General features: G+C 41.3%; 1 protein-coding gene across 10 annotated transcripts in view; it reads left to right on the forward strand.

Annotated features, from left to right (window-relative positions):
• Positions 1-14,528, forward strand: part of celsr1a (cadherin EGF LAG seven-pass G-type receptor 1a) — a 96,510-nt gene that overhangs the window by 31,752 nt on the left and 50,230 nt on the right. For all 10 annotated transcript variants that reach the window (XM_084909763.1, XM_084909767.1, XM_084909768.1 and 7 more), the window contains exons 2-4: positions 9,545-9,900; positions 9,983-10,271; positions 14,299-14,521. In XM_084909763.1, the coding sequence (XP_084765889.1) occupies positions 9,545-9,900; positions 9,983-10,271; positions 14,299-14,521 (868 nt within the window). The remainder of the gene's footprint in view (positions 1-9,544; positions 9,901-9,982; positions 10,272-14,298; positions 14,522-14,528) is intronic.

Consider the following 14,528-nt stretch of genomic DNA (forward strand, 5'->3'; position numbering starts at 1 on the left):
GGTGTTCTCAATCTAACACCAGAATGTGATGTCATTCGCTACCAGGTAATGATTGTATCATCAAGAATCTTGTCACAACAACAAACCGGATGCCCTTTCTTCCCTCAATCTTTGATTTCAATTTCATGTCCAAATCTGCACTCCTGGCCTGTGATTAATTACCATTTTATGGCAGTTGTCTACAAGGCGATGAGCTAACAAGTACACTAATACCAGTCAACCCTCAGGCACAAAAATCAAGCCAGGCGTTCATTTGGGCTCATTTTCATTGTCTAGCCTCCCTATCCGGGCATGTTTAGCATTGTCTGGGAAGGAACAGTGCTTCTATTCTTTTCACCCCTTCTCTCCCAGGGATCCTAAATGGGACATAGATATTCTAGCCGGGTGGGTTCTTGGCCTGGCACTCGATGCCCCTGAGTGCTCTGCTTAAGTACTGCCACTAAGGGCACTTGTGGAGAGCTTGTGAAAGTCCATTCTGATTAAAGGTGAAGGTGGAGGAGTAGTTGATACAGCAGTGGGAGCTTTTGAACTCCCTTGTGTGGCAAGTCAAAGGTTTTATACAGGGGGAGTTTCCCCCATAGTACACCCTTACAGATATGTGGGTAGGACCAAGAAGAAGAGTATATAAAATTTAATCCATAAACATTGTTCACCACGGTTTTTATGACTTAATGCTGAGATCAGAAAACATCTGTTATAATAGCATTTTATGTCACTGTTCCACATAGCTACACTCATAGCGAGTTGTGCACCGAAGAGGTGTCAAAAAAACTCAACAGGACAGATCAAACTGGCACGAAAGATCTGAAAAAAATTTCTAATTTCTTTGTGTTGAGACGTCGCTAGGCTTCTCAGATGCAGCATCGGGTATCACTCATATGACACACTATATGGGATAAAACTATGAACTTTCGGGTACGATGCCCATTTTTGTTCCTAACTTTGTCTGTGTTACTGACACAACAACAAAAACAAGAGTATCTGACACCCTGGGATGAAAATAAGTTGGTCTACAACAGGTGTTTCTTCAAGTGTTACTCCACTCCACTTTATAATGTACCCAAACCAGCATTTCACAGTTTTTGAAAAAAGTTTTTTAATATATTATAAAAACCAATTTTGGAAATATTTTATTTTTAGGAGAGAAAAAAGGTGGCTTTACTGAATGTGGACATGACATGGGGCTATGTGGCTACTTTTGTTATGCATTTTTTAATTGTTCTTTTGATACTAAATCATGTGTACAGATGGTTCAAGTAAGGTTGTCATGAGACAGAATTTCAAACTTGAAACTGATACCCAGGAAATTATGCAAAATTAAAAGGCACATCTTTTAAAATAAAGATTCAAACAATAAAGCTACAGATCTGTTTACTTCCTGTGGTTCTGGTGTCTTGGCCACATTTCAGTGCTGATCTGATTGGTTCGGTAAGGTCTGCGGCCACTGTTTCTGTCTAGTTGCTGCTTTCTTGGCTTGAATCAAGGATTTAAAGAAAGTCGCACTTGAAAAATAATTGTGTTATTCTGTTAAATTAATACTGTGTAAAAACGGCCTGGACTGATAACGTTTTCTTCCTTAGCTGCAGCATTAACATTATCATTTTAACCTCCTAGGACTTGGCGTCCATATATGTGGACAGCACATTTTGGGTTGTCTAGACCAAAATACTACATTTTGCTCTACAAGGGCCTGATATACACCTACGAGGACATTATACTGTCACTGTTTTATCAAAATTTAAAAGAATATACTCATATGTGGCTCTTATTTTTCTTAGAAACAAAAATCGGGTAAAAAAAAAATCTGGTGATTCTTTGTTTTTGCATTCATCAGGTCCCAATCAGCCCAAATATCAAAGAGAAATTAAAGTGTGGAAGAGTTCGGGTCTTAGGAGGTTAATGCTTTAATGCTAATCCAATAATAATTTTTAGCATCAGTAGTATTAAAGTGAATATTTTTTTGACAACCCTACTCAGTACGTACCAACAGTAGTCGCGAACAAGAAGTACCGGTTTTGGTTTTGAAAAGTACAGTAAGTATTAGTCCTGGTGACTTAATTCAGTGTAAGTTAGTCTACACTGGCATTATATGTGTTATAGCATAATGCTATATAATGCGTTAGGCTGCAACAGATATCTTCCCTATCTGGAAGATATCTGCTGACAAATATCTTAACAGTGGGACAGGTCAAAAAAGAGATAAAAATGAAGTGGACAGAGGAACCTTCATGGTTTATTTCTCATCTAAGAGTAACTTTTGGATAGTCATCAAAAAAACAAAGGAAACACGTTGTCACTGTGACCAAAAGAGAACTACCACTGAACTGGTGGGCAGCTTAAAGCAAGAGGGCTCTCTAATGTGAGCTGTACATTTGTGCCGTGGGACCCAAAAGTTCATTCTCTCTGACATCCCACCTGTTTGCCTTCTGTTTGATTTGTTCTCTCACTGATCCTGGTTCAGTCAGTGTGTCTGCGTGTAATCCCACCTGTTCTCCGGCTGTGGCCAGGATGTTATCTTTCTGACAGCCTGAGCGCTCAACCATCCACCCAACACCCATACCTCACAAACGCCCCTTCCCTACTCCACCACTCAGTGCAGGGGTGAATGGAGTCTTTTGTATACTTTTTTAGGGGGTTTCTGATAACTTGAAGAAACGATATAAATTAAAGGAAAGGGAATCGTACTAATACGATGGAATACTAATGGTCACTACAGTCAGAGAAGGATGGAAGGTGCTTTGTGTAACACCCTGAGAGCTACAAGATAACCCCGTCCCTGCAGTTAATCAGCTTCCCTTTCAACTACTGCATGTGAAACAACATGTGGTATAATACTGCCTTCCTCCCTATCTCTCACTGTCTCCGTGTCCAGAGATTCTCTCCTCTTTCCCTCCCTTTTCCCCCCTGTCCGTATGATTGCAGGGCCGCTCGTCTGTCAGCTTTATCGCCACGTGTCAGTGTGAGGGTTCAAAACTTAGCCTCACTCTCTCTGCAACACTTTGATCAAATAGGCATACCTGAGAAAAAATATGGCCGACAGATTATGGCAGGAGATGAGAGGGGCTTTCGCTGAGTGCTTCCAGATATGAGAGAAAACACTCAAACTCACGAGCAGGCGAGTGGCTGCAGAGTGAAGCTCCATAGTGCTGAAGGGGAGAGCTGTGATAGCAAGGTATGCTTGGCTGCAGTTGAACTTTTGTGCTCTTCCTCCAGAAATCACTTTGTCAGAGTGCGAGAATTTAACCTCTTGCATGAAGACAAACAGTTGTTTTGAGATGTCAGGGAGGGGGGAAAAGGCACTGTTATAATGTGACCTAACAGACTTTTCTTAGAACCAGTAAATTATTATTTCTCTCTGTATCTGTTAACCTGCTGCCTGTGACATTCCTGCAGTTAACCCCTGGTTAACCCATGTTTGCATTTAAAATGACCACTTTGTCATAGTTAAACATTTAACTGTAAATCATGCTTTGTTATGGGATGCATTATAAAGGGCGGGGGATACAGTATATTTTCTTTAGCTTAATTGTATCAATGCATGGACACCAAAGTTTACTAAATAAAAGCTATCTTTTAAATACTCTGAGACTACTATGAACTCGAGGGCTCATCTCATGTACCATCTTCCTGAAATAACGTTAGCCAAGCAAGCTTACATTAAATCAGCTCAACCAAAAAACACTAGAGACACTTAGCTTGACAAAGCTGCTTCCTAATACAGAGCAAGCTGATGGATCAGTCACGCAAGTAAAAATAGGACAACGACCTCATTGCAACTACAAAAAAAAAAGATGGCGTCTGGTGTTTAAGTTGAATTTTTTCACATTCTGCGATGGATTACAGCTCGTGCACATTCATGACCACGTTCGATCGCAAAGTGTTTGCACAGGTCACTTGACAGGAGGCAACCTTTCTGCTAACAGTTGCAGTCTGACCTGGACTAACTGCAATCGCTCTCAGAGAGACTGTTGAAAGTTTGCAAATAATTGCTGTCCAATTTTCAAATGCAGACATTTGCAGACCAACGTGTTGCCATTGGGACTCGACTCTGGATATGTTCCTATAGAGCTCGAAGGTTGCTGAGCTCAAATGTGATAGTTAAATGTGATTTTTTTTTTATGTAGACAGCAACAGCGATTTTGATTTTCAACAATTTGCACACTGAGTCCAACTGAGTTCATTTCTAGTTTTAGGGTCACTCTTTCACTTGTTTCGGGTGGTACTGTGCTGCATAGGCATTTCTCATTAATTTCCTGCCCTCACAAATGTCCTTTTTCCGCTCATCTTTTTTTTCTGCTATGCTGGCTTTAAGTCTTTTGATTGATGACCCATTGATTGAGCTAACCTAAGTTACTCTTTGCAGTGTGCTTTCCCTCCACATTCAGCATACAGGATGTCTGTACGTGTGTTTGCAGGCTGCTGATATGTGATCCAATGTTGGCGCCGGTTGCTGTGAGAGAGAAGAAGAGAGGAAACGAGAGGAGACTTGACATCTTGCTGGACAGATGAACAGAACAGTTGTAGATTATTGTCGAGGAAAAGGCTTCCTTTGAGGAAAGCTAAAACGTTTTAATGGAGCACATAAAGAGGGCAGAGCAGACTAGCAAAAAGATGAGAAAGATCAGTTCAGAGCACCTGAAAATTATTGTTCTGGGCAGCGTTTCCTATTGGTGGGCTGGAAAAAGAAGGGAAAAGAAAACGGAAAAGAGAAAAAGAGACGGTGGAACGTTGCCAGCTTGCCTTATTCAAAGAGTCTCTGTGTTAGATCACCTCTGAAGTCAAGCTTGGCGTTTGTTTTCCCCTCCTGATAGGCTGAAGGTGTTCAGGTGTGTCCAAGAAGGAGGGGCTGTTGTTTGAATTTCAGCCCAGTGATTGGCTGCAAGCCAGTAAAGGTTACAGGCTTTGTATTGGTTCAAAAATTTGAAACTTTTTCTTCTAAACCAGAGGCAGAAGAGAAAAAAAGACAAAAATTGAAGGGAAAAATTAGCTTAAAGAACAACCTATAAAACTAACTGTGCTGGAATATAGAGAATTCTCACAACCCACCGTCTCCTTACAGGTTTCCGTCTTTTCTAATAGGGGACGTCCCCTGTGGTTGTGACATTTTAAGCTCTCAATTGCCATTCTCTTTAGTCATAAATAAATATAAATGCCAGCAGGATGGAGTTATCTTCAGAGGGGAAGCTAAAATGAAAAGAATAAAATAGTGCTCTAATGTTAGAGAGGAAAGCGTGTGTTAGCGTCTACCTTTCAGTGGGGGCTGATGGGGGGAAATGTGTGTGTGTGTGTTTCTCTCTGGTGGGCTTGTCACCTCTCTGAAAGCTGCCACAGATACAAATGTCTTGTTTGTTTTCTGTTGTTTTACTGCCCGCCCTCCCCTGACTAAACACCGGCGCTGGCTTTTACACTGTTCAAGCAGTTGCCACCAGAGTTGAAAGGGACTACAGCGTGACCTCATGAGCACAGGTTCAAACTGTAAGGCTTAATAGTGCTACTTACTAGTGGTTGATGTAAATCAAAGTGAAGCTGAACTGCAGCGTAAGCACGTTTCTACTTTTCAACAACCACAGACGTTTGCATTTATGCGAGCATCTTGTTTGTTTTTGCACACATTGTGACCGTCACAGTGACAGCTGGCCACAATGTGTGTCAGCTCTCTGGGTTTGACACGACAGCGCCAACCACAAACACAGAGTGCGTGAGTTAGCGGGAACAATTCAGTACAATTCAATTTTATTTTTATAGCGCCAAATCACAACAAACAGTCGAGCCGCTTTATTGCAATATTACTGAGCTGGATCCTGCTGGAGATTTCTTCCTAATAAAAGGGAGTTTTTCCTTCCCACTGTCGCCGAGTGCCAGTTCATAGGGGATCATCTGATTGTTGGGGTCTTCTCAAGGAGATAGCCTCTCTACTTTTAAGAAAAATGTGGTCGGGGAAGCACACTGACTGTCGATCGACACATTTATAAGGTTTTTATGTGTATACATCCATGTGTGTGTGTTTGCTTGTGTGTGTGTGGTCAGTTGTCACCGGTGTGGCTTGCCTCACAGTTCTTTATCAGGTCCTATCACCTCTGCAATCCTCACCACCTGCAAAGCATGTGTGGCCCATTGATGAGTCTCCTTTTCTGTTGTCAATTGTTTGTCTCTAATCTGTGTTTTTCATATTTATTGACACTGTAAGACTGTAAAGGTGCAATAAGTGAGTCATAATGTAGCCTGAACATGCTGCCTATCATTACTGAACTTAGCCAGTCAATCAAGCAGTGCAGAATATTGCCAGCTAATTAAGATAAGGGAACATGTATATAATAAACTGTTTCCATTCAAAGTGGCAGCAGCACGGCTTGCATGCTGCTAGCTTGTTTTTAATCAGAGGGTTGTCTATTAAAACATTGCAGACCTGTTGGCACCTATGTGTGACTGTGGTGTGTCTGTCTGTGTGTGTGTGGCATACTTACGCAGAATGTGTTTTTTCCATGCCGTCGGCTGCCTGCGACACACCCTTTCCACGGTCCAGCCCATCGCCTGCATGTGTGTGATCCCATGTTAGCAGCTGGTGGGCTCTATAAATAGCCTGGCCTGAGATGTCTCTGGAAAACCAAAGGAAACAAACATCTTGTGAAACCTTTAAAAATGTAAATACTTGTTCTTGCATTATTTCTTGACCAAAAGGTCATAATGAACGCAGAATTGTCACACTGTGTCGATTACGATTGGCTATCCGTCAGTGCATGGCCAATGTGAGATTTGCCTAACAAATTCTATTATGTTTTCTGTCATGGTCCATCACTTTTAGACCCAGTGCCAGGCTCCCACAGCGCTCTTTGGTGTTACTGCTCATATGCCGCTCACACGGTCTGAGAAGCTAACAATTTGTAAAGATCTACCTGTTTTACCATAAGGGAAAACAATCAAATATTGTGTCTACACCTATTATGTGTGCTTAGGCAGTTATTTGATGATGCAGCTAGGCCTCTCTGGTATAATGTCTTCACTTGGCACTGGAAGTGTACAAAATCATCAAGCAATCAAAGTCGAAAATCAGTTCCTAAAAGATAACTTCATATATTCTCTATATTTTATTGCATCTGTGCAGGATATGTGTATTCAAGCATACCAGGTGATGGATTTCTTGCAGCAAGTGAGATAACATTGTCTTCCCAGAGACACACTGAGAGGCAGGTGCTGAAAACTTTAGAGAAATAAACACACTGGCTAGCAGTTACTCTAGCAGCTAGTCTGTTAGTGCTGTGCTGAATGAGCACTTCCATTCCAGCACATTACAGCAGTCTGATATAGAGCAGCTGCTGTGTAATTTCACTGCCCTGCAGAGTGACGTTAATGTGTGTCTACACTTGTGTGTTTTGTTTTATCCGTGCTGCCGATGATTCCCTTACAATCCCTGAAGCCCCAACCTTAGAGTTTCTCGGTTGCTTTGAAGTAGCCGACCCCCATGTTGCTTCCCATTGTGAGTTATTTGTCCGTGTGCGGTTGGAAATGACCTCCAGTCTGGTTAGCAGGCATCCAGAACTCGCTTGTCCGCACCCCGCTCTGACTGACTGTGCATATTCATGTATGCGAGAAGAGTTTAAGTGCCTGAGAAGTGATCTCATGCAAGCCTGAGAGTGACAGGGCACCTGTGGTCGGACCTCACCGTGAACCCGAACACACATATGACACACTCATGTGCTCAGTATGGACTAGCAAAGCTGTGCAATGCGACCCATCTCCCTTCGTAGCTTCAACAGTATTATCCCCCACCACCAAATTTCATCTGGCCCCACCACCTGTTGCCTGCTGTATTTCACTCAGGCCTAGAGCCTTCTGTTTCCCTTCATAAGCAACAGAGCTTACAGCTCTGCAAGAAGTGGGCATGACCCTGGGGGTGGCAATCCTAGACTAATCTAATTACTCCGAGTCAAGGCTTGAATAAGATTGAGTCTACACCAACTTGAAATTTCTTAACTCAATCTAGCAGCAAAAGTGTTACACGGTAAACAAGTCAAGCTGTCAAGCAGTAGTGCAGATTTGGGATTGGGTCCAGACAATGTGGCTTAAAGGTACTCCATGTAGCGGAGACATACTTAATAGTGGCTCCCAGGCACAATAACCTGAGAAATTACAAATTATTCATTTTTCTTTTGAAAACAGTTTTGTGAACTTCTCATTGAAGAACTATTAAAAGTTCCTGAAGGGCAGAGTTTTTAGCTGCGCATTAATAAGCTGGCTAACTATTGCTAATAAAATTAGCCATGGATGACTGTCATTTTATCTGATGAAAAAAAATACAATGCGTGTTTTCATCCCGCCCCACGGTTTATAAACTTGTACCAGAATGTAAGTGGAATGTAAATCTGCTGTTTACTCTTTGAGAAACATTACGAATTCATATGATGATGGCTAATTAGCAAGCTAACTATTGCAAAAAAAAGGCTTGATAGCAATGTTCCCTCTAATTTTTCATGTGTCTGAGCGAACGCACAAACTCCCTGAGCGGTCCCTTGGACCACTGTGAGCAACAGCAGACATGTGCACTGTGGTCATGCCAGCGTTGAATCCATCCAAGTTACATGGTTTATTAAAATAATCAAATCACAGCATTTACATTTATGTTAGACTACTTTTAATTAAGTACTTTAGCCCACTTACAATGAAAATAAAAAAAATCTTGTTCATGCCCTGTGTAGTATGTTAGCACTATTGGAAGTAATAAATAAATAAGATAAATAAAGAAAATAAATACCCGATTTTGTCCTCCGCTGTCCAAAATCAGAGTAATTCAGTTTTTAAAATTAAATAAATACATTTTCAAAGAATCTCTTGGAATTTTTTATTTTCAAATACAAGTTGTTAGATGAGTTTTTGGACTTCCTGAAGATAGTCTGAGATAAACACAGACTGGAATTGGCAGAGATAACAGATGTGATTCCTCCTGACTTTTCTTGACATGAAGGGTGAAGAGAAAGGAGAGAAATGAGAGAAGAGATGTGAAGTTATTCAGGAGGTGAAATTATTTCTGTGTTAAAGTCTACATACAATGACATGTAAAGGAGTTTTTCTTTTCTAATGTAGCCAAGTGCTTGCTCCTAGTGTGCCGTCTAATTTTTGAGGTTTTCTCTCTGTAATTGTCGGGTCCTTACCTTATAATATAAAGCACTTTGTGGTGACTTATGTTAAGATTTGGAACTATATTAAAAAAATGTATTGAATTGAATGTTTTGGCTTACAATTTTTGTTCTGACCTTCTTCTGTTTTGATAATAGGTTTTGGTATTGTGTCTCATGTTTGTGAGCCAAGATCAGTGTGAGCCTTAAGTTTAACCATGTAAACTGTGGTTGGGTTCCTTTTGCAGTTGTCTGTAAATTTGCTTGTCATTATACCTTTGTATGAGTTCACTTCATTGCTTGTTATATCCGAGGGCTCTTTATTCCAAAAAGGTACATTGTTTTCTCTGAACATTTTACCTTGTTAGACTTTTACTGTAATCTGGAGCTTTCCGTAAGTAAAGGCAAAATATCTGCCTTCTCTTTTTTTCCAGATGGTATCCATCGTGTTGTTGCCCTCTGCACACTGCGGGTCACTATCATCACTGATGACATGCTGACAAACAGCATCACGGTTCGTCTGGAGAACATGTCCCAGGAGCGTTTTCTATCTCCCCTGCTCAGCCTCTTTCTTGAGGGAGTGGCGGATGTACTCTCCACCAAGCGGGAAGCAGTGTTTGTGTTTAACATCCAAAACGACACCGACGTCCAAGGCTCCATCCTCAACGTAACCTTTTCGGCGCTGCAGCCCGGAGGGGCTCCTGGTAAAGGCATGTTCTTCCCATCTGAGGAGCTGCAGGAGCAGATCTACCTCCACAGGACTCGACTCAGGCTCATATCCACTCAAGAGGTAACGCACAGTCCTGAGGTCAAAAACATCAGAAGCATTAGTAGAAGAAATAAATGTAGCTAAAATTCCTTCTTCCATTCAGGTGTTGCCGTTTGATGATAACATCTGCCTACGGGAGCCCTGCGAGAACTATATGAAGTGTGTATCAGTGCTGAAGTTTGACAGCTCCCCTCCCTTCATCGCCTCTGACACGGTTCTGTTTCGACCTATCCACCCCATCAACGGGCTGCGCTGCCGCTGCCCGGTCGGTTTCACCGGAGAATACTGTGAGACCGAGATCGACCTCTGCTATTCAGGGCCCTGCAAGAACAACGGGAGGTGTCGGAGCAGAGAGGGCGGATATACCTGCGAGTGCCTGGAGGACTTCACAGGTGAGTTAAAAAGAAATAAATAAACAAAGAAGAAGGTATTGAGTGATTCAAATCTGTCAATCAGCTTGCCTTTTTTACCTAAACTATGTTGTGTGTATCCCCGATTACACATATACAACAATACCATATGAAAAGTCTATTATAAGCATGTGCAAGAGCTCATTTTGTTTGTGATAACAGTTTAAATAACCTGTGCAAAGCTGCTAAACCGCACAGACGGGTTGTAAAAGGTCTCACAGCCCATTGTTGTAGCTTGAGGTTGACCCCAGTACAGAAAGGACATGCTTTGTAGTACCGCAGGTAAAGCCACCTGCTTCCACACATGCATACAGTACACGAAATTTATTGCTTGAAAGGGGTGTACACAATCCTCACTACACCAGTCAGACCAGCTTCATCTGAAATAACATTTCACCTGTTTTCCAAAACCACAGTAGCTTTAATTTCTTTTGACGAGTAAAGAGTACTGGCAAGTAAACAAATTGCCTGTTAATCCTCATATATCAGTGAGTCACACACAAAGACTCAACAGATCAGTACAATTCAAAGCTGCTCCTATCAATATTTTTCTATTAACAATGGGAAAGTTATAATTAAAAAAGGAATGACTTGTAGGGACAAATCCAGAGAATTATAACTAATCTCTGTAATCCAGCTTGGCACTGCAGAGCATCTCAGCGTGTTTATGCTCATCTTTATTTTGTTTTTCTAACTTGTAACTTTTTAACAGTTTTATTTTTGCAGCGTATTTATTTACACATAAACTCCGTGCGGTAAACACTGAATAACTTTACAAAGATGTAAATATAAGCTAAAATGCGCACATACAGTGAAATGTAAAAGAAATGTGAGACTAAAAGGTTTAAGTGTTCTTCTGAATTAAGACACAAGTGTAACTGACTTCAGGTCAGAGGGCAGCTTGTTCCAAAGAATAACACCGCAGTAACTGAAAGCACCATCAACACACTTGATGACCTGAGAGGTTGTGCTGGATTATAGACTCTGAGAAAGTCCACAGTGTACTGGGGGATCAGATCATTGAGTTTATGAACCAGTAGAAGGATTTTAAAGGTTATTCTGTATTGAACTGGGAGCCAGAGAAGTGACTTCAGCACTGGGGTAATATGGTCAAATTAGCATGTTTGTGTAAGGAGTCTGGCTGCTGCTTCATTCTGAATGAGTCTGAATGAGAAGTCATTTACTCACTCAGAGAAAAGGAAGATAAACATGAATACATTTTCTGTCTCTGACTTTTTGAGCCTACAGCAACTTGTCTCTGTTCAGTTCTAAGAAGTCTTGAGACTTCCAGCAGTTGATGTCATCACTGAACCTTGTTAGTTTGTGAACAGAAATTAGATTATTATCAAACGATCAGCAGCACATTTCCCACAAGAGGTCTAAAATAAAAGGAAAAACTACTTCAGGTAAAGTTAAGCTCTGTTTGCTAAAAACAAAGTAACCACTGCAAGATCTTAGTTATGAGACGCATTTAGTTGTTTAGCAGTACACTAGCAAAACACAGCAAGCTGCCTGCTAACTTCAAACATGGACGTAAACAGTGCAGAGCTAAATATTCCAAATACTGAGATTACAAGTATTTTGCAAGTGTTAATGTAACTCAGTACTCAGTTAGTTGATGAGCTATGGGAAAGTTCGGACCCTTTCATCATTCACATTCAAGCACTTTGCAAAATATTTCCGAATATCAGTGATCTTCCTCCCATACTTCCCCCTTGTACATCTGATACCTGACTGTCTCCACTCTTCTCTCCCTAATAGAGCCTAAACGGGCTCTGACAGCCTCCTGCTTCCCACCCCTCTGTGTCTCCCGACGCTCTGCCTCCCCTCTCTTTCTCATCCTCCATCTTATCTCAAGTAATTACCTGATTATATCTGACTTTGTCACTCATACTGCTTCTCGCCTTCTCCTCCTTGTGCCCATGTCCATCTTCTCCACCCACCCATCATATTTCCTTTACCTACATCTCGGTGTCCCCTCTTTGAAGGTCACAGTTCAACTCCTGATACTCAAGGGCCATCAGGGACTATTATGGGGCTGATGACAAGGGGAAGGCCTGTTTTGTCCTCTTCAGGTTTCCTGCATTACAGGAAAACAGATCCTTATAATTCCCCCTAGGAAAAAAGGATTATGCTGAGGAGAGAAGGGCCATTACCTGGTTCCAAGCTGTGCAGTTTTGGGGATCTGTGTGTGCCCTGGAAGAGTAGAGCTTGTCTAGACAGCAGATTGACACAAAACGCGGTGGCACCTATCACAAATATTATTACAGTCAGAAAGAGGCCTGCTGGCATATTTACGTAGGAATTTTAAATGAGCAGAGCCAGGAAGCTGGGGCCAGTTGGCTGATTTTGGAAAAGCTAAAACCACATGGTCATTTAGAGGAATTTTCCCTTCCCGGACCTGTTGCGAAATTAAATTAGATAATGTAATATATCATGTATTTGATACCACCATGCAGCTTCAGTTAAGCAGTTAGCATGTGAAGGAGAAGTTTATGAGGGTAGCGATAACCTCATGACCAATGGGTAGTCAAGTAAGTCTGACCTGGCCTTAAGCAGCTCTGAACAGGAAGCCAAGCAAAGCAGCCACAGATGGATGAAAAGGGTTGAGGCTACAGGTTTAACATGTTCGCTGATACTGCTAGCCAAGAAGTAAAACAATAAAGATGTAAAAAAGGCAAGATTAATCCACTCCATAACATGCCCCGTACCCCAAAAACCAAAGCGTATTTATGATGTAAGATGGGGAATTATTGTTTGCTTTTCTGCAAAATTAACATGAAATCACACACTGCTAATAAAGTACTTAAATTTAGTAAATTTAGTATAGTTATTTTTTTGTTTCCTGTAAAAAGCAAAGGTAGTTTCTAGTGTACCTACCTTTAAGTAGCCTTAAGTGTGCCTACCTTTGCTAAATAAATAAATTATATCAAAATTCTGTTTAATTGCAGGGGTATTATGCCTTTAGTTGCGGGCATATCAGAAAATGTTGCCAAAGTGACTTAACCTAAGGTTTATTATCAGGATGGTAAAAACAAACCGGAATGCACTCATCCAAAAGTGGATTTCTTTTGTCTTAACCCCAACCTTGAATCACTCTAAGAGCTATTTAACTGATCAGCTGTTATCTGATCGTTGTTCGGTTTACAAGTTTAAAAGTGCAGTCAAATATAAGTTTAGCCATGCACTGAGCTTAGTGAAGGAAAGCCAGCAGTCTTATCCCTGTCAGCTTGCTTTCTTTTTGCAGTCTTTGTCCCTCCATCGTGACTCTTTTTCTCTCTTCTCTCCAAACATGGCCAAATTACCTTCTGGCTAAGAAGTGTGCTTCTCAGAAAAGACCAGTAAACAGGGTTTTGTCAGTGTTATTAACTGTTTGGAGGGAGGCGTGCCTTTCTTGAACTGATGTTTTTGGAGGGACTTTAACAACAGAAAGTTAATGCCATGTTTAACGTGTGCATGTTAGTTGAATAAATGTGCTTTGCTAATAATCAAAGGCATCTTGTTTAAACAACTGGATTCCTTAAGGCTGAGTGAGGTCTGTATTTCAGTCAACTGTGGAAGGTACGCTTCACATAAAAGATAACATAGTGATAACAAATTGATGAGACAATCAGATGACATTTATTATCATTGCTACATTGCATTTGGGGGTGGACCAAGCACCAGCAAGAATGGGAAATTTAAAAAAAAAAATCTCATGCAAGCTTTAGTTCAAAATTTTTCATTTTGCATCTGTTGCTGACACAAGAGCTTTCATAATATATTGTTTAATTTTTAGTTATGCATCTCATAGTAATGCACTGAGGAAGTCAACAATTTGCATCCATGATGTCATTAAAATGTCAACATAGTGTTGGGGCCAGTGCCATCCCAGAACCCCCATTAGCTCCGCCCCTGGTAGTGCTGCAGCTGAGAAACACAGGCCATATCAATTAACAGCAAAATGTTTCTCACAGTAAAAAAAGATGCAGAACAGCTCTGTGTAACTTGGTCCCTCTTTTTGTTGCAGGCGAGCACTGTGAGATTAATGCATCATCAGACCCCTGTGTACCAGGTGTGTGCAAGAATGGTGGTACGTGCATCAACCGGCTTGCAGGTGGTTTCATGTGCGAGTGTCCACCCGGGGAGTATGAGAAGCCCTACTGTGAGATGACCACCCGCAGCTTTCCTGGACAGTCCTTCATCACCTTCAGAGGCCTGCGGCAAAGGTTCCACTTCACCGTCTCCTTCATGTAAGTT

This window comes from Perissodus microlepis, chromosome 17, assembly GCF_051167445.1.
Source record: "Perissodus microlepis isolate ML-2025 ecotype Zambia chromosome 17, ASM5116744v1, whole genome shotgun sequence".
Lineage (NCBI taxonomy): Eukaryota > Metazoa > Chordata > Actinopteri > Cichliformes > Cichlidae > Perissodus > Perissodus microlepis.